Raw genomic sequence first — 20,115 nt, 5'->3', positions numbered from 1 at the left:
TTGTGTTTTGTTAACTTCAATATTGTCAGTTTACAAAGTGAAAAGTGTGTTTTAAATACGATTCCATTATTGGCAAATCTGCATTTTTTTAACAGATGTTTTGTGTTTGTAATATTTTACGGGAGGGGGCAATTTAATCATTTCAGTGATGTACATGTGCTCTGGAATGTCAACAATTAACCAAACCAATAAAGGATTTTGAATTTTTTGTTTGCATTATTTTATGTGCTAATTTTGCTTTGGGATGCTTTCATGTCACTGTATGCACAGGTGTGTACCTCTTGGGATCTTAAGTTATTCCTTCCCCCCATTGTTAATGAAGTTAAAAATTTCAAAGTTATTTTTTACAATGCTCAACTGTACAATTTGATATGCACCATGTGCTCATCAAATCTATCTCCACTGACCCTCTAGGCCTACATCAGCTGAAAAATACTCGGATCATTGTGAAAATGAAACAGGTTGTCAGGTTGTGTTTTCTTGTCTCTGTCAAGGGTATCAAAATTGGTTTCCGTTATCACAGAGTCAACAACGAAAATATGCCATGGACATTTTGGCTCCGGCTTGGCCTGTTGTAGGTGTCCTTGTGTGTGATACTGTGTAATACCGGAACATTAGTTTATCTACAGTATAAAGGCACACTGTAATCTGCAGCATAAGTCCACTAGAAACCGGAAGCATTTCTGGCATGTTGGCATGGTTTCATAATCTGCATTTACCTGACATAGTTTGCAGAAGTCATCAGGTTTCAGTCACATCGTTCACGGATGTTAATATTTTGGCTGAACTTTATCTTGTTCTGAACACTTGTGCTCTACACAGCTGATAGAGTTCAGCATTTGTTATAATATGTACTAGTACAGGTAGTTTTCAACCATGTACCTTGCATATTGCAGTATACCGGTAACTGCCTGTTCATAAAATGTTTATTCGTACACGAATAATGGATAGAATAGATTTTTCAGGTGGGAGTTTGAGATAACTAAAACATTTTGTTTCATTTGGTTTCTCCCACACGCGAAGCCTAAGATAGAGTTACTTTTTTCTGACACATTCCAAGTTCTCAACTCCCATTTCTCACAAAAGTCTCCTTGTGGCAAGCATTTTAATATAAATGAGTTGCCGCAGATATCTCTGTGGTAAATTTGTTTCAATTTTTTTCTTGAATTCAGTGTAGCTGCCCATTGAGCCCTGAAAGTTGGTTTCAAAAGATGCTTTGAAATTGTAGACACTTGAGTGTACATGTATACATAGCATACTTTATACAGTACAACCTACATGTACCGTAACTAAATCAATTAGTCCCCACAACTCATCTCTCGGCATATGGCCTTAGTTGCTGTACGTTATAAAAAAACTTTGATGTAGTTTTTGTTCACAAGTCAGCATTAAATGGTGTTGTGTAAACTGAAATAAAATTGGCCTGTTTATCTCATGAACTGACTGTCATGACAGCAACTTGCTGCAGCTAGTTTTATGGCTTTGTTATTTTATTTCAAAGATATGCAAAATCCTGGTTACGTACCGTGGATTGCATATTGACATGCTGTCAGTGTCAGCAACTGATACCTATAAATTGATTTGTTGGTAAACTTTGCTTCATCGTCAACTGTCGACATCCATGTAATTATTTGATCAAATATTTTAGACATCAATCTTTCTTATTAACATTCAAGCCCCACTTATGTGGTTTTCCACACATGTAACCAAATTTAGAAAAATAAGACTAACTGCTGGGTAGCAACCATGGTATGATGTCTACCTGCAGATAAAGTGGAGATAAGAATTTCAGCGGCGAGACCGGAAAACTAAACAATAAGATCACTCATAATTACTCTAGCTGTCGTTAGTTAGTGCATACATGTACATGTAGGTACTCGCTTTGCTGTGTTGGGGCCTTTTCATTATAGTGTAAGCGGCCATATGGTTTAGTCGGTACAGGTGTAGTCTCATCCTTGTTGGGAATATTTCCTTTCAAGATTTTGTTCACCTCTTCAAGGATGTCCATGTTGGTATGTTTGCTCTTGTGTTACTGGTGCGAATACATTACCTGTTACTTTGAGAAGTGGGCCACCATGGTTTGATGGTGACAGCGTCAGGGTGTTAAACTCAAAGGCAGTTCAGTCAACTTTGAATGCATATTATCAGGTTGGACTACAGTTGCTGTATCCTATTGGATCAGGTTGTAGATGTTTGCATATTTCTTCCAAGTCTTATAAAGTACCATTTGTATTAAATATACCAGTATGTGTACAGTTTTTGTTTTTTGAGAATTTCTAGTTTCATGTTTCTTACCATAGAATATGGGTAAAAATGCTTCCAGTGCGTGATTTGCACCACAGGCACATGTAATTGATGATGGCAGCACCAATACTAATAAGTTTGAATGGAGGCTATACACTCCGACAGGTGCTTTGTAGTACCTGCCTGTACAGGCCTGACCTACGCAGGTTCATGCCAACAGATTTACAGCAGTACAATAAAGCCTGGATGTTGATTCATGGTCTTGTCTTCTATCATTGCCTAAATGACATTTCGGGACGAGTTACCCGCCATTTCTGATAAGTGTAACTAGAATGCAAAATGGATTTGCTGCACGCTAGCTGTCCAAAGAAAATTTGAAAACAATAACAATTTGACATGTGTTCACTGCACAACAAAAATTACTTAAAACACAGTAAATATAAAGATTTGGAAAGAGTACTTATAAAAAACACAGTAAATATAAAGAGTTGGAAAGTGCACTTATTGGGACAAGTATCTTTTTGATTGCACAGTGTATTTGAATTAAAACAAATCACAGTGCATTTTACAAGTATTTCTGTTAAGAGCTGCAATGTTTATGCCGTAAATTTGAAGAGAATAGGTCAAAAGGTTGTGTGATACTTGGATGATGTTTTTTGTAATGCCAAACACAGCCTGCATGCTGAAAATATTTGGAATGTGTTCAGCCAGTGATGTACCGTAAACACATTGTCGATGTCAATTTGGGGAGCTCTGGGCTTTCAATCCGGGATACAGAAAAGAAAAAAAATGGAGGTCACCAGAACTTCACGGCGCCAATGTGGAACCCTGCATGTGCCCCTGTTACAGCTAAACAAGTACGTGTAGACCCCCAAAAACTACCTGGTCTGCAATGGGAAAATAAGCTTGACGTTTCTGCTGAATAGAAACGAAAATCCCTCTGACCTTGGGCATTCTTCTTTGATAAATTGCTCCGGTTTTGGAAGGATCAACATCATTGGCCACGCTGAATGAAAACCTGATTCACTCGCATGCACCAACTTCATTCACCCACCGGAAATTCAGCACGTCCCAGTAATCCTTATGGGAAAAGCTACACTACACGCTAATTGATGTGGTTGGGTTTATTTCACACATCCAGGCTTACCCCTTTGGTCTGATTATATTTGCAGTTTGATGGACAGTCCAGCCACGGTGCTTTCTCATTATGAGTAATTTTTGCTGCATCAGCAAGGATTGATCAGTTTTGTACAATCATGGTTGAACATCGGGCATTTTGTGGCTAATCTGTTCATGTAATTTCTATTTATCATAGTGAAAAGCACACTTGAGTATGGAGTCAAGAATCTTGCCCGTGATCAGTCACGTGAATTTGCTTATAGTATTCTCTACTTACTGCGCAGTATGTATATGTAGTAAAGTAAACGACACTAACAGGTGTATAAACAGAAAGTAAAATTTTGTTGACCATGTCCAATTTGCGTATGTTGTGACTGTGACTTCAGCATTTGTCATTAACAGGCCACAGCTTATAGCCACAGCCATACACATAGATGACAGTGCAATTTTGGACCTTGCTTAACTTCACCCTTTGTGGCTGGTCACTGTGTAATCTAATTTTACAAGTCAGATACCCTTAAATAGGAACTTCAGATCCAAATCGCAGTAGCACCATTAATTGACCTCCACTGGTGTAGAAGAAGGATCCATAATAAAACCACAATGTTGTCATAAAAACCACATAAATGCCATTGCTCTCTGTTTGTACTGGTATTATCAACCACCACACTGTCAGGAGCTACATGTACATATCCATGTACTGGTACGTTTCTCATTCCTGACCCATCTGACCAAAATAAGTCAAAGGTTGACTACTTTTTACACACAGTGTTTTACACAACATGCTTTACCTAAAGTAAATGTCAGTCTGGTACCTCATTTATAAGGATGTAGGAAGTAATTGATATGAAGATCTCATCATTCTTAAAGTTCAAATTACCATGGAATTGTCATTAGAAAGAGATAAGCCTTTTATATTGTTTTTTTGTCATCACTGAAGGAAAAAGAATTACATATATGTTTGAAGAAAGTAAGGCCAATCTTGGAAATACGGTATCTTAGTCAAATTGTGGGTTTTTTTTAAGATTTAAGTCTTGGAAGAAGTCTTAGTTAAACGGCTGTAGTGACCAAACTCCAAATCAATTAAATACATGTAAGTGTGGAACGTACACCATATTTGGTCTTTTGCCGAAACTGCAAGGAATTCTAAATTTGTTTGTATGCTTGTTTGGTTCAGGTCACAAAGATGGAGCCAGGCTGTGATAGTGCACCTGCTCTCCAACCTGAGGTAAGTTTGATAGCAAATTTTGTTTTCATTTTTCTCAAATGTTAGTCAAAAAGTCTCATCTAAAATACCCTCTGTACTTTTAAGTATCAATCAATAACATCTTTATTGTCCATATTTGGTATTTTATCACCGTGGCTTTTCACGTTTTCTACCTTGAATAAAAGTGTGATTTGCCAAAGACATACATGTATAACCTACAAATGTTCAAATGAGTGAAGTAAACCAACATTCCTACTTTCCTTTTCTAGTTTGTGGATTTTTACACCAAGTTGTTGCAGAGCTTTATCCACCCGCTTGGGAAAATCAGCGCCAGTGATCCAAATCCACTTCAGTTGGCTGCTCATTTGCAGAAGGTAAGCATGCAGTATCTAATAACTGCGACACTGTCAGACTGACTTGGTTCTCCCCAAATTTGATCAAAGTCTGCAGAAAGGAAAAGGTATTTACATATATGTAATGTACATGCTGTTCTGTGTCAGAGGTCAGAGGGCCAGATTTGTTGGACGTTGCAGAGTTGCAAAATGAAAAGCTGTGAATTTGTTGCAAAACTGGGGAGTTTGTTTGAGTTTGAGTGTATGGTTCAACTGCGTCTAATTTATTAGCTACACCTGGCAAAACACACAGACATACACCTGGAAGCCACTGGATGAATAACTTCACATGGACATGTGTGGTACTGTTGGCTGTGGCCACATGCGTTTATTTCAGATGTACAGTAGCTTACATGTACATGTAATTAATTTCTGTGATTTTTGTTCTTTAAGCGTTATCCTCTCAGATGAATTCACAGTTTACAGTCTCAGTATTTGATACCTGGAGTTCTATGTTGTAATGATACAAAAATAAACCTGACAACTTCAAGGAGATAAAACTGCACCATCATGTGACCAAACATTTTGAATACACACTGGCATAGTGTTTGGAAAAGATAAAGATGCAGAACCATTTAAAAGTTCCCAGTGCCCGCAACAAATTTGCAGAATCCAGTGTCAATAAAACAGTGTTGACTTACCAGTATGATTTAAGGCACCAAAACAAAAACAGAAAAGGGTTTTTCTGTTGCAAGCTGCTTAAGTCATTGTTAAAATTGTTTCTGTATCAGGTGTTTGACGTCCCTAGTGAGATCCACGCGGACATGATGCAAGACGAACTTGGCAATAAGGTAATGTATTAAAGTTTACTTTGCAGTGTGGCAGGTACACCTTGCCACTATCATTCCGTGGCATTTATAAGTGCAAGTTTCCAGTTATCAATTTTTTGTTGCTGGTTTAATATCGTATAATCTAAACACACACATACTGTTCTATAAATATTCTCATGTTCGCACCTGTTTTATTCTGAAAACAATCCAAATGTGAGCCACACAGTGCATTGCATTCAAATATCATTATCTTTTCATCTGAAGACTGGAATTCTAAATGGAACAGAAGAACAAGTGGGTGTACATGTAGATATGTGAAAAGTTTTCATGTTGAGATCGTTATCGGGGGTCCTTTCATAACGAGAGGCTGTACAGTACTCCTCGAAGTATATGTCACCAAAACAACACAATGGAACTGTACCATGTACATGTCAGTGTACTGTGGCCCGTCTTGTATTCTTGTAATCATATTCTCTATATTCTTTGTAATCATCAGCCCCCAGCTTGCATGCTGAAAGTCACAGTGGTTGAGGCCAAGGACATTCTCGGCATGGATGCAAACGGTGAGACAGATGAACATTTTGATACCGGGATTTTTCTCTGCTGGTATAAGATCTGCAGAGAGATTTCAAATCAGTATTTAAGCTGATGCTTTCTGTACCAAGCTGTTGTAAAGCCGTAAACATGTTTCTTTTCCAATTCATACTATTTTAAATCAGTATTTAAGCTGATGCTTTCTGTACCAAGCTGTTGTAAAGCCGTAAACATGTTTCTTTTCCAATTTTAAACACAAAAGGGGTCTTCATCACTTCCTGCTGGGGCAGTTATCAATGTTGATGATGCTGGGGTGGGATATTTATCATTTTTTTCTGTTTTCAAAATTCTTAAAAAATTCCTATCTTCATTCACTGCATACTTATACCCACACGAAGAATTGTCTGGTCTCCACTCTAGCCTGACGGACAAAACTATTGATGCCTAGACCTGCAGCCTTGTAAAAAGAGCCCAGATTGTGCGGTGTTATCTAACTTTCTTTTGCTCACGAACCTGCCACAGTGCGCTGCTGACCTCTTTTCAATAGGGGCCAGATTAGCATGCAGCGGTGCTGTGTGGCTCATCGCTGCGGTGGTGAAGCATTTTTGTCCCCGGTGGTAATCCGCTCACTCTAAATGCCCCAAATCGTGATATACTGTTCTAAAACAAGGCTGGATTATCTCCACTTTTGAGAGTGAAAAAATATTGGTAATTCCCAGCAGCCTGGTCTTTTGTGCCGAATACGGTCTTTTGTTATAAGGCCCTGTTCCCTTTGTCCGAGTTCGGAGCCCCTTGCCACGCATATAAAGCATACGTGTCCAGATCCGGAATCCCCGACTTTCGTCCGCGATGCTAATCCAGCAGCAGGTCTTTTGTTCCGAGTACAGTCTTTTGTTACACGGACCAGCTCTTTTGTCCCATTTTGGGCAGCCCGGCACTGTGTATAAACGCATGGTGCTCGAAACAGGGTTCCCCGGCAGCAAGTGGTTAAGGACCTTGATTCGAAAGCTAATTTAAAATTCGTCTGCTGTCTTATTCAGTTTATCTGTTTCACTGCACTTTTCTTTTCATAAACCAAATTTAATAAATATTTAGACTTTTGGGCACTTTATAATATGCAGGCATATGCAGCAGTGCAGTGGATTCCCCATAAGAATGGCAATGAGATTTGGCAATGAGTACATACCTGCATGGGTTCATGTGCAGAAATGGTGACCAGGTGTCCGTTTTAATGCCCACAAACCTTGGCATTGCCAATTAGAAGAAACACAAATGAGATTGAGCACATGGCTGTAGCAGTGCTGATGTTTTCATGGACAACAAAATAATTCGTATTTTCCCAACTCGGGGAATAGTCAGACTTACTTGCTACTGCTGCCTAATTTCATCTAGGAATGAGCGACCCCTACTGCCTCCTGACTATATGTAAGAATGAGCATCACCACTCCCCGTCTCACGAGAAGCACCCACACCTCACCCACTGGAACTCCTGCCCCGAGGACCCCACCAGTCCCGCCTCCACTCCAGTCACCAGCCAATCGGAGAAGGTCAACCGCCGGAACTCGGACGGCCGGCGAAGCTTCAAGAAGGGGAGCTGGAAGAAGTCGGACGATGGCGGTGCCACCCTGCCCAACCAGATCCAGAAGCAGCGGTCAGACACCCTGACGGTGTCCGGCAAGGCCCACAACAGGCGCAAGAACTCAGCCGAAGGGAGCGCCATGGCCTCGCCCAGGTCGCCCATCCACAGCCAGTCCCTAGAGGCAGAGTTTGTCTTCAAGACCAGCTGTCAGAAGGCCACACTGCATCCTGTGTGGAACGAAACCTTTGACATGTTAGTCAAGTTCCTTTTACAGTCAAGTTCAGTCTCTGCAACAAAGAAAAATCCTTAACTTCCAGGACGTGGCTTTCAGGTCAAAACAAAGTTTGAGTGTTTTTATACATTCACAAAATTAAAAGTAACATCTAAAGAGCACAGTCAAGAGGAACAATTCACAATGAAGTACACCACCAACCATTTACACAGAAAGAATACATTATAATTTCATGGTCGGCCTACCACATGTACATTATATTACATACTCCCCACTGGCACCTGTCTTTTGGCAGATGATGGGTCCTCAAAGAGCAGGTACTTTTGTACTATCAGACCAGAGAATTCTGCGTTATAGTTATTAACCATCTCAAACTGATCATGGTTGTTTCTTGATGTATTTCTTCCGTCAGTGCAATATCGTCCATCAAAGACACAGAGCTGACCCTGACAATGTGGGACATGGATGAGGAGACCAGTCTCTGGCAGGCCTGTAAGAGTCTGGAGTCCGAACACAAAATGGCAGGAATTAAAAAGTATGTTCAGCCACGTCTGAATTACATGGCTATGGCTTGACATGGTACATGTGTTTATGGAAGCCCTTTGCTGTAGTGGTTGAAGCCATTTCCCATTCACTAGTGTGGTGCTCCAGCCGTAGCCAAGAAATCAGGACATGACCTTATAGTCGGTTCTTTCTTACACTTGGAATTTCATCTAGGTTGTGCAGAAAAGAGTGTTAGCTCATGAAACAGAAATATAGAAGGCATGACAAGTTGGAGATTGTTTTAATTTACCTTTGTTGAAGTAAGTTGCATGTTTATGCTCATCATTATGTGAATTTGCTTCGCCGTCAAATTGATGAGATGTGCACAAATTGGAACAATGTAAATGGCTTTAAATTCTTGGTAGGATCTAGACACAAACGTCAAAAAATAGCTTCAGAGAAAAATCAAACAGAACTAAAATAGAAACATGCGCATGTAAAATTGAACCAAAATACTTAAAAAAGGCCCATCTTTCCAAAGCCTGTTTCGTCACATCAAACACGGTATCAACAAGAACACTGACGACTTCTTGGGCCAGGTTGTTATCTCCTTGGCCGACCTTCCGGCAGTAACCCGCGTGGATCAGTGGTACACGTTACACATCAACTCCAAGGGATCGGGTCCAAGCAACGGTGGAAAGTGTCACATGCGGCTACAGTTTGTCCGTGAAGAGGTAATGAGTACCCTGTCATACATGTACATCCAAAACACATCTCATAGGACAGGAAAGGGATTTCAGGGTCTTGGCTGGGGGGGGGATTCTTTTGGGGAGGGGAATGGAAGGGGGACAAAGAATCCATCAGCTGCAAATGGACAAACCGTCAGTGGTGGAAGGGGATCAAATCTGAGGTATTTTCAAGCAAATTGATGATTTCTGTCCCCTATAAATCTGTCGTTTTTTTTCCTTTTCTTTGTTTCTTTTTTTGGGGGAAGGGACATATTTGCCTTTCTCCATCAAGCTGTGTGAGCAGGTACATATCTGGGCAGAGCTGGTTATTGTTGATGAGTGATTTGCATGAATGAATTGTACATTTCCTGTTGCGTCTGACCAGACTTGTGATTTGACTTGTTAGACTGTTGATGTACAATGTACTTGACTGTAAATATGCACATTCTTATTTTCATTCCAGGATTACTCAAAGAAAGGCAACCCTTCCATGCTGACGTTCTACCATCAGTTGGCATCAGCAGTCTACAGATACGAAGGCCAAAAATACATCAGGGTATGTAAATTTACCATGATTGATAATGATCTATTTGTTCACAGTCACTCTTGTTAATGTGTAAGTGACTGATATTGTTTTACGTGTGTGTTACACTGGAGGCATTCTCATTTGGGTTGGATTTTTTGTTGCAGGAAGGCAAAGGGCCGTGGGACGGGAAACTTCCTGAGATCAGCCGACACATGCTGAACTGCTTTGCGATACAAGCAGGCATCTCCAAGCTCTCACAGACGCTCATGTAAGAAATGTTCAGATTTTGAGTTTATAGTTTTCTCTTTGTCCAACGTATGTTGACATAAAATTATCAAGGCTGTTAGAGTTTCCACACAATGGTGGCTCTTTCACAGTCAAGGTACCGTTGTGTTCAGTTTTCTCAAGATATCGTACAGTACTATTGATCACAAGCTGTTTTGACATTCATAGTTTTGCAGAGGTGTTTTTATGTCTCCTGTCTTATTTTTTCAATTTGATTCGCTTCTCACTGCATCCTGCAGAAACCTCTCGTCTCTTCTGGAGTTTCACCACCACCAGAATTCCCCAACCTATGAATTTCTGTCCTTGACAAGGCTGTCCACAAGCAGTCTAGGGAAAGATGAGGTAGACTCAGTGTCGGTCAGCAGCCTGCTGGAGTCCACGGACAACATCCAAAGGGCCGGAGAGGAGAAAGGACAGAAAGACATCAACAGCAAACCAGGAGAGGAAAAGGTTAGTGCTACACTTAGGGCTCTCCCAGTTTTGTCCATCATTTTCACATATGTACAAAATATACATTTTTCTCTGACACCCCACCTCCTGAAAGACTTCTCAAGAAAATGACAGTGGCCGGTTGTCGTTTTGTCACAGTTTGTGAAAAGCCTATAAAGGCTGGGTCCACCCCTCCCCCAAGTTATGTTTGTCCAGATATGTTCATGAAAATGGGAAAAAATAGAAAACCCCTACAAAAAAAATTGGTCTAGGCTGAAAAATAGGGAAAGATATGATGCAACCTCAAATCAGCAAGTTGTTTCTTGTAAAGTTCCTGATGGGTAATGTTATAAGTTGTTTTGTAACATTCATTCAGTACCTTAAGTGATGTTTACAACAGAAATGCATATTTTTCCTGTTTTGGGTGTTTCCGTTTGTAGTGGAAGGTCACTGAATGACTAGGAATAGCATATTTTGTTTTTTCTGCAGTGATCTTAAAGCTTTTATCACATAGAAGCATGGTGTGATGCCCTTTGTGTGGGTTTCTGACTAAAATCCCATAAGAGGACTCATGGAGATTACCTTTTCCGCATTGCATTAGTGTCAGGTTCCGGAGGTCACACTTTTTGTGTATCCTCTGAAAGTAATGCCAGTGCTCTTCCTGCAGGCTAAAGAAGACACGGACACCTCGCTGATGGACCGGGCCTTGAGGGAGGCCATGTTCCACGTCCATGCTGAAATGATTGCCGAAACCACCTTCTCCATCTACAGCAATGAGGCAAAGGAGGTGAAACAGATCTATGCCGAGAACCCCAAGTTCCTCTCGTACGAGGTAAGGCATCACCACCATATTTGCCTATGAATTATTTTTTGCCTATGTAAAGTTCTAGTATAGTGTACAGCCACGCAATCAAGCTTTTTTTTCTTGGTCTAGGCCCAGACTTATTGTTCTTGTTGGATTCTCACAGATTCAGCAAAATTTGACAAGTTGGTGTTATGGGTTATATGGGATGTAGTAGGATGTTTATAGAAAACGGAATGGTAATATCGGTGAACTCATTGAACCAAATGCATTTTTTGTCCTTTGTCATGTTTTGGGATTATGTGCATATTCTTTATGTTTATTTCCATCTGATCTTTATTTCAAAGAATGAATTAAGAATGTAACTTAGCTGTATTTTGTCAACACATCTTATATTTCCTCATATTTCTTAAAAACCATGAAGGTGCTTTGGACATTCTCTCAAAGAAATGGGAAATATGCCTACATTTGTGCATTTTATTCTCAATTTCTTCATTGTAGTTTTTCCTGCCAGGAATGTGACAGCCAGCAAGGTGATGATAACTTGTTGAAGTCTGTATTTGTGTTTGTGCTAACCTTGCACGATGCCTGCCTTATATCCCCACTGCATGATTGAACTTACTCCTATATGTATAACCTGGCTTTGATTTCAAGAGTCCTGTGTGTATTAATTGATACATCTCTGTGTCTTGATTTCCTTTTTTATTTCTGGGCACATCAGCAACAAACAAAATGGTCAGATGTTTCCAACCCCTCCTCCCCTCTTTTTAACCTTCATGATATAATTTGCATGTTTCAAATGTGCATGTTTGCATGAGTTTAATAAACCTTACCGGATGTTCTTTTAGTCTTTAAACTGCTTTAGTTGCACAACCAGATCACATTAACCCTAACACTCCTCAGTCCTCCAACAGGGGAAGAATTGAGGAGTGTTAAGGTTAATAAGTAATTCTTCAACTGTTTGTTTTTGTATCAGTATCAACAAAATGTTGAGCCCTTGTTGATATTTTGTATTCTTGAGTTGCTTGAAATGAGAGTCCCAGATTGAGTATGAGTAACTGACCCACTCATCCTTGTCCAAAGAAATTTTCATTTACCCAGATTACCCCAAACCTGCCACAGTCTAAATCTAACAACTGGTCTGCATGATTTAAGAAATGGATCAGAAGGTGGTGCCTTCCTATAATTACGTGTACATTGGCCTTAATGTCCCACTATGTTTACATCAGAATGTGCCATACTGGTTGTGAACATGGCAGGTTTTGACACAGACTATGGTTTAGTCAACATGGCCAATATGACCTTATTCACTGGTTGGCCATATTGAATTGAAAGTGAGGTTAACTTTTCATTTTGGGAACTTTAGTTAATCATGCCCACATGTTTTAAGGGACATTTAAAAAAAACAATTTGGGCTCAGAACCCCAGTCTGACTCCACCCTATTTAACAGATTTCACTGAATAAGAAATATGATTGAACATGGCTTCCCTGTGAATAAGTTCTGTTGCTTCTTATCAGTGTGCACTTGCACTGCACTCCAATGTGCGTAGCCCTAGTCAAAATATGGTCATTGCTCGGACTTGCCCACAGCTTCAATTTTGGCAGATTTGTTCACATTTATTACTGTGAACACTCCAGGGGAGTCACAGTTCTTTTTTTTAATTCTGCCTTCTCACTACACTTTTTAAAAAAATTTTTCATCAACTTCTGTGAGCTTTTTATTGATACATTTTAATTCTAATGTTAACTTCTTATTTCCAGTTAAAAAAAACGGAGAAGCCAACTGGAAGTTGGTAGGTGCTCTTGATAGCTGACAATGTTCTTCCCTATCTTTTCTCTGAAAACAGCTTGAGGTGACTGAAACATCAATATCCACTTACATCGATCACTGCATGAGTCCTGTGGGAGATTGCCCTGCTCTCTTCCCTCCTTCCGACGTGCACGTCTTGGATATTCTCAAGTCCAAATGCAGGTGAGCAGAGTGAATGAACTCGTGCAGACTGCTCCAAATACGCAGAAAACATGGTCTTTCTCTGAAATTTCCCAACAGAATATCCAAACACAAAGACCTACCAACCGCGGAGAAGCAGACAGGTCACGGTTTTCCCTACGTTATTGCAGAATGGCGTTACTGCTAGAACAAGTTTGCACAAACACACCGCCAAATGTATGAACAGTGAGGTTAGACAAACACTGCACTGCCTCTTTCCTACACTGTAGTTGATATTGACATCATTACGACATACTGCTCTCACTTTATCAGCACAGAGTCTCCAGTCAATGGGTGTGCTTTGCACACGGGATTTGCAAAGTTTTTGCATTAGTTTTGAGTTGATCAACAATCTTGACTGTTAAGCACTCCCCGTCTGTCTCTCTCCCTCTGCTGTCTAAGAGGTGTAGCTTGAGCACCTTAATGAGATGGTTTCCCTACCTATCTAATTCCTCAAACCTATCCATTCCAGTTGTATCTATCAGATTAGTGAAGTGAAATATTTCCCGTCTCACATTGGACAGATTAAACAACATCTTCAGCCTGCTCCAGATGAAAGTGTGGAAGGACCGAAACTCCATCCCGCACCAGCGAGTCCGCAAACTCATGGAAGAAGTGATAGAGTTGGACACCCGTAGGTGGCTCAGTAACAAGTTGGAAGAACTACCTCAGCCTGAGGGATCGCTGGTGAGCGTTTTATTAAACCCCAACCAATCTTTATCTGACAAGATGTATCATCCTTCCTTAGAAGTACTCATCCCCGCAGTTTATGAAGTACATCAGTGGGAACAAAGCTAATATGAAATCAAAATTCCTTAGGACTGTCCCCTTTGGAGTTACGGATGGTAGTTATTCACACCTGGTATTTTCAAATTTCTTTTTTTTTTTTTGGTGTTGTTTTTCAAGAAACCAGCAGATTTACTGAAGCTGTTAGACAGACTTGGAGATGTCATAGGAGATATAATGGCTCTGCTGAGACCGACCAAGGAATACCAGAACTTCTTCACCAAGTAAGGCTACAAACACCTTTTCTTTTTTTTTCACTTGTGAAGACCTTTCATTTAAAGTCACCTGATTACTAATCATTTGCATATGTAGTATTTATTCTACATACTGGATGGGAAATTTTGCTCACCTCCCAAATTAGAAACCTGGTCACTTCGGTTCTGTCAACATCAGTATCGTTTGTTTATTAAGACTATTTGATCATGATGTCTGCAATCCATACTTTTTTGAACTGCCAAAACCAGAAACAAATTATTTAAGCTATGCCCTCACAACTTTGTACGGTAGTTCATAATGATGCTCGCAATTCTAACATGTGGTGTCATCTTGGCAGGTTCACGGTTGACTACAATAAAGCCGTGGCCCGGGAGATGGACCGCATAGTGTCAGCCAGTCTCAAAGAAGTCCTCAGCAGTCTCAACCAGTATCAAGTCCGCTACCAGAAGTTCCCGGAAAACATCGCCGAATCCAGCAAGGCTAGCCTGAAGCTGTACATGACTGTCAAGAAGATGTTCTCGGTACTGAAGAGCAACAACCACACGTGGTAGGTTGTCTCCCATACAGCTGGTTGTAGTCATTTGAAATGACTCTTTTCCAAGAACCTCGTCTATTATCCTTATTTGTTGTCTCCCCAAATTGACTCAGCAATTCTGTCAAGTTCCATGTCGCTAAGGCTTCCCTTTGTGTACCCGTATCCTGCGTATGCTAGTCATTTTCTCATACCTTGAGGAAACTTTTTCGCTCTTTTTTTTTCAAATTGACGTGAAGAAAAACCTGGTAAAACCTAATCAGTCTCATTTCAGCATCTTGTTTGAATGACAAAGCACAACAGAAACCAGCAGCAAAATTTGTGAATCTGCACCATTTTTCTTTGGACATGTGTAGAGGTAATAATACATGTGTGGTACCTAAAAACCAATCAATGTTGTTATTTCAGCCGTTCTTCACCTTTTAAGAGGGTAATCAAATGCCTTATTAATTCATTGCTAATGATGTCACCCATCTGATGCAAGGCGGCTTACTTGGCCTCGTGCAGAATTTCACATTGATAACATCATTACCAAGATGTTATTTGCTTTTATCCGAATATTCTGTATTTTTGGTGTAATTTCACCTTGTTGCCGATCAGGCAAAGAGGGCAAGGCATGTTAGTCATGTTCACAAGTGGTGAAGTGAAGTTCAAAGTTTGCTTGAGTTGTAGAAAAGATTAAGAAGTGGTCATAATTCAGCCGTAGTTGTTTCCTCTTTCTCTTCCTTCAGTGAGGGTCTTGAGATGGCCAACTACCACACCTGGTTCCAGGAGGGGCTCATCTTCTGGTTGGTCACCTTCAAATACGAGACCTTTGACCGTGTCCGCAGAGCTCTGGAAATGGACAAGGACGTGCAGCTGGTCCACAGTGTAGTCAAATACTCCAACTCAGCCGTTGATGTCCAGTCTTGTTTCGCAAAGGTCAGTCTTGCCCGTATTTTGGATTACTTTGTCCATTTTGCAGTGAACAGATGTATGATTGTGGCAATAGTCTGCATAGACATCACTATTTGTACATGTGTGATATTGAATACTCAAAGGAGTTTTTGTCTGCAAATTTGAGAACATAAAGGGCAGTTGGTGCCTCACACATCTTTTTTGGTTGGTATAGACTGTATGTTGTTACCAGTTAGGATGTACTTGTGCTTTGGATCCATAGGATCCAACTTTGTTTACACAACCCTTGGTTGCTAATAACTTTCAGCATTTTAATTTGAAGTCCTGACAGAAGAGGTTCTTTGCCTGTTATCTCACTGATTTCTGCCCTGCTCTTTTATTTATTCATATCTAGATATTACCTTTGCACACTAGAACATACATTTGGATGAATAGTTTAATTCATGTTGAATGCCATCTTTCCTGCGCTTTTTTCATAAATCCAAACATTTCTATATCTTTTGAAAAAGGTAACGGAAGAATGGCATAAGATAGGCTTTGAAGGAGTGGACAGCAGGTGTATGGCCGTCACCAAAATCACAGATGTAAGTAATGAACAGTTTGGCAAATTCCAACCTTGGTGTACATTGTGCTGTAGGGAATATAGGGAAAGTTGGACTTTTCGAAGGACTTTTTTACAACATTTTGATCCCCATGATAACCTGCATATATTTGTTAGTGGTCCAGACAGCATCGTCGCAAGTGTTTTGAGGTGATAGACTGATTCATTGACAAGAATCAGGCGCCATAACTGCATTGTCCCCACGGGCATGTACAGATGAGATGCGCATTGAAATGCCTCCTCTGTCAATGGGAGCACACCATTAATCAAATTCATGCATGCATCAAGTTGACGAATGCACGCCAGAATGATGGGGACACCGCAAGTAAATGGCGTCAACGAATCGGTTTATAGCACACAGTCTTCATTAAGCTGTAGTCTAGCTCTATGCCCGATCTGGCATTACAGTGGTCTTATTCATTTGGAATTTAGTTTGTCTAATTTTCTTCCATTCTCTCAGGATACGGTAAAGTTTTAAAATGTACTTGTTGACTGTTAAGGAGTGTGAAGTATATTTGCCCATTGTTCCACAGCTGATTTGTGAGGGTGCCAAGTTGTACGCTGCATCTATTCACAAAAAGTTGGAGCAGAATGGTTTCTATCGCAGCATTAGCGGACAGTTTGACATCAAGGACAAGGTAATTGATTATCCTGTTTGGTATCATCTGGGAAATGTTCCAGAGGATTGCAGTGTTTTTCTGAATACATAAAAGCATTGGAGATGGATGATAAATTGTATACTCAGAAACCAAATGGGGTGCGATAAACTGTATACTCAGAGACCAAATGGGGTGTGATAAATTGTATACTCAGAAACCAAATGGGGTGCGATAAACTGTATACTCAGAAACCAAATGGGGTGCGATAAATTGTATACTCAGAAACCAAATGGGGTGCGATAAATTGTATACTCAGAAACCAAATGGGGTGCGATAAATTGTATACTCAGAAACCAAATGGTGCTTTCAGGTTAATGCTTTTTCAGACAGTTACTTGTATTTCAAAGAATTAATCTCATTGGTTTACTACACAGTAAGTGTGATAATTTGGGAGAGGGTAATAAATGTCAAGGGGGCATCAAGTCCAAGGAAGGAGTTACTTCACAGACTGTCACTTTCTCGGTCCTTCAAAACCTTGCAAATCTCCAGGTGGATTCTGATGGATTAGGGGATCGTTAAGGTTCATGTGTGACCCAGAAGAGTTGTTTACTTTGTTTAAACGTGACCTCCCCTATCCTCCACCTTCAGCTGTGCATCACGCTGAACAACATCGAGCACGTCCGGGCCTACCTGGACAACCTGCCTGTCCTGCTGGACTGGGAGCAGACGGTCAACGGCCTGGCCACCCACCACCAGAACCTGACGGCCGGTAAGCTGACCCTCAGCACCCTGCAGCGCATGACCACCAAGGCCAGCCGGGACACTGTGGGCATGTCGGGCCTGCTGGAAAGGAAGATCGCCGACAAGATGTGCCAGGAGGTCTTGAAGGTCCTAGGCAAGGTGGTCAACCCTAAAGGGGAAGCTGCCACGAAAGAAGAGGTGAGCCAAAACGAGTTCTGGAAAGATCTTGTGGACCCTTGAACAGAGCAGAAAGTTTGGCGATTACAGCTCTAATTGCTCTAACACTAATTGAAAGTTGACACGCTGAAGAGAACACTTAGGGAAGGGTTGAGATTGCATCACGTGATAAAAATAAGCTCTTTTGGAATTTGCGAGTGAGCGAGATTCTGAGAACAGCCAGTGGGCTTTGCCCAACTTTTTGGATGGACAGAGCACACCATCTGGAACACTGAGTATAGCTCACTGCCACTTCTCAAACTTTACTCACTGAGAATTCCCAAACATTTGATGCTAAACATTTGGTTTCTGCATTGTAATCATTTTTGTGTTGGACATCATCGCTACAACACATGTTACACCTTCTCCTATCATCCAGTTGATTCATGGTTTTGAGCATTCCAAATCTGTTCCCTTGTGTTTGCAGCACCTGGATGAATTCTTCACTTACATTGACCAGAATCTGGAGACACTGTACAAGCAACTGATGCCTCAGATTTTCCCTCGAATTGTCGAGGAGGTCTGGAACGCTCTCCTAAGAGGAATTGTGTCCCTCATGCACATTGGCAGGCAACCCCAGTACTACCAAGAACTTAGGGAGGTGGGTAGCTATAACAAAGGTTGACGTCTGTGATCCACAGTCAACAAGTTATTTATAATAATAATTATAATATTTTCTACTCCGGAACATTTTCCCCTGAATCGACCAGTTTTTGTGTCATAGTTGAAGTCAGGTTTTCCCCTCCTTTGAACATCTTGTCGGCCCTTTTCCTAGACTAACTATAGCATAGACTCACTGATTTACTCCAGTTGTAGAGACTAATCGACTAGTGCATCATCTGTGCAAGAGTTGCCGTTGTTATTGAAATGTTGGAAAAATTTCCCTTTGCAAGTCATTTTCAAACATTGGCAACAATTAGACTCTACTGAAGTACACGAAAGATGATAATTCAAATTGAATTTAAGATAAACTTCTTTGGCAGAGCCTGGATGCCCTGGAGAGCTACTTTCAACGTCCCGGACTGGCCCTGGACCCGGCCAAGATCCAGGGCCCCCAGTACAAATTCCTGCTGGGCCAGCTGGACCTGAACGCTCTGAGCACCCATGACCTGATGCTGTGCTACTACAAGGACCTGGCCACCGACATGGCCACGCCTGGTGAATACTTTGGTCACCTGGGGGTCAGGATAGCGTGCAAGGAGGAGGCAGGAGGCAAGAAGACGATCATCGTCAAAGGTGAGGATTCATGAGTGTTAAAGGGAAGATCCAAAATTAGATTAGTGTGTCTTTGAAGCAAACCAGGAATGCTGTTTCCTCATGATCTGGTGCACTGAATTTAATATCTCTTGATAGTCTTACAATCGTAGGTTTGAGTTCACCTATTAGGTTCACTTTGCTTGGGTAGGCACCCTGTTACTTTCACCTTGACACTTTCAAAGTGCAAAATGATCAGTTAAGGAATATTCTCCCTGTCAAATTGAGTTTTGTCAATTGAAATCGCTAAGATGTAAAATCTACACGCTTTTATAAGGATTTCTTTTGATAGAGGCCATGTCAAAGCTGAGAGTTTTCTTAGTTGATTTTGTGACAGCATGTGGCATGGCCTTCTCCACTCCGCGCCCCCCTCGGTCATTCAGAATTTAGTGGACAAGGACGTTTTTGATACCATGACCAAACCCTCTGATTGCCCCTTTCAAGAATTACAGTAAGTTTCATTTGAATAGCTCATCACAGAACTGGGGGCTGGGTGATTTGTGATTTTCAAGATGACAGTCTGCAGATGCCAGGGCATTCGCTCTGTTCCGAAAGGGCACCAGCCTTCATGCTGCACCAAACCAGTGTTCGACATGTGCCTGTCTTAAAACGACATTTGTTGTACAAATCATGAGATGTGCGGCAGTGAATCCTGAAGTCTCCCTTTTGTTCCCAGTGTGCAATGCCGTGGACCTGCCTGGCATGGACCGGAGAGGTACCAGTGATCCCTTTGTGGTGGTGGAGGTGCTACCAGAGACAGCCTTTGACAAGCCACTGGTTCAGCAGACACGACACGTGCTACACAACCTCAACCCAGTGTTTGATGAAACATTCCAGATGTGAGTCGGAATTGATTCGAAGCATTTTTCCGACCCAAGTATCAGGATCTTCCTCTCGCCTAGTTTTAAGGGGACGCTAGTGGGTGCATGGTTCAGTACAAGGACGGCAATTT

General features: G+C 41.1%; 1 protein-coding gene across 1 annotated transcript in view; it reads left to right on the top strand.

Annotated features, from left to right (window-relative positions):
- LOC147798177 (protein unc-13 homolog D-like) overlaps window positions 1-20,115 on the top strand; it is a 29,464-nt gene that overhangs the window by 4,163 nt on the left and 5,186 nt on the right. Inside the window, exons 2-23 of the mRNA XM_087141194.1 lie at window positions 4,541-4,591; window positions 4,840-4,944; window positions 5,694-5,753; window positions 6,229-6,295; window positions 7,659-8,097; window positions 8,490-8,612; window positions 9,102-9,294; window positions 9,752-9,844; window positions 9,979-10,082; window positions 10,339-10,549; window positions 11,196-11,360; window positions 13,179-13,303; window positions 13,846-14,008; window positions 14,228-14,331; window positions 14,661-14,870; window positions 15,587-15,776; window positions 16,262-16,336; window positions 16,887-16,991; window positions 17,601-17,891; window positions 18,337-18,510; window positions 18,893-19,145; window positions 19,840-20,002. Coding sequence (XP_086997320.1) covers window positions 4,541-4,591; window positions 4,840-4,944; window positions 5,694-5,753; window positions 6,229-6,295; window positions 7,659-8,097; window positions 8,490-8,612; window positions 9,102-9,294; window positions 9,752-9,844; window positions 9,979-10,082; window positions 10,339-10,549; window positions 11,196-11,360; window positions 13,179-13,303; window positions 13,846-14,008; window positions 14,228-14,331; window positions 14,661-14,870; window positions 15,587-15,776; window positions 16,262-16,336; window positions 16,887-16,991; window positions 17,601-17,891; window positions 18,337-18,510; window positions 18,893-19,145; window positions 19,840-20,002 — 3,464 coding nt within the window. The remainder of the gene's footprint in view (window positions 1-4,540; window positions 4,592-4,839; window positions 4,945-5,693; window positions 5,754-6,228; window positions 6,296-7,658; window positions 8,098-8,489; window positions 8,613-9,101; window positions 9,295-9,751; window positions 9,845-9,978; window positions 10,083-10,338; window positions 10,550-11,195; window positions 11,361-13,178; window positions 13,304-13,845; window positions 14,009-14,227; window positions 14,332-14,660; window positions 14,871-15,586; window positions 15,777-16,261; window positions 16,337-16,886; window positions 16,992-17,600; window positions 17,892-18,336; window positions 18,511-18,892; window positions 19,146-19,839; window positions 20,003-20,115) is intronic.

The sequence above is a fragment of the Acanthaster planci genome, linkage group LG09 (assembly GCF_054643075.1).
Source record: "Acanthaster planci isolate LZ-2023a linkage group LG09, COTS_SCS, whole genome shotgun sequence".
NCBI classification, from domain to species: domain Eukaryota; kingdom Metazoa; phylum Echinodermata; class Asteroidea; order Valvatida; family Acanthasteridae; genus Acanthaster; species Acanthaster planci.
Note: the sequence above shows the minus strand (reverse complement) of the source record. Positions and strands in the feature narration are given on the sequence as shown.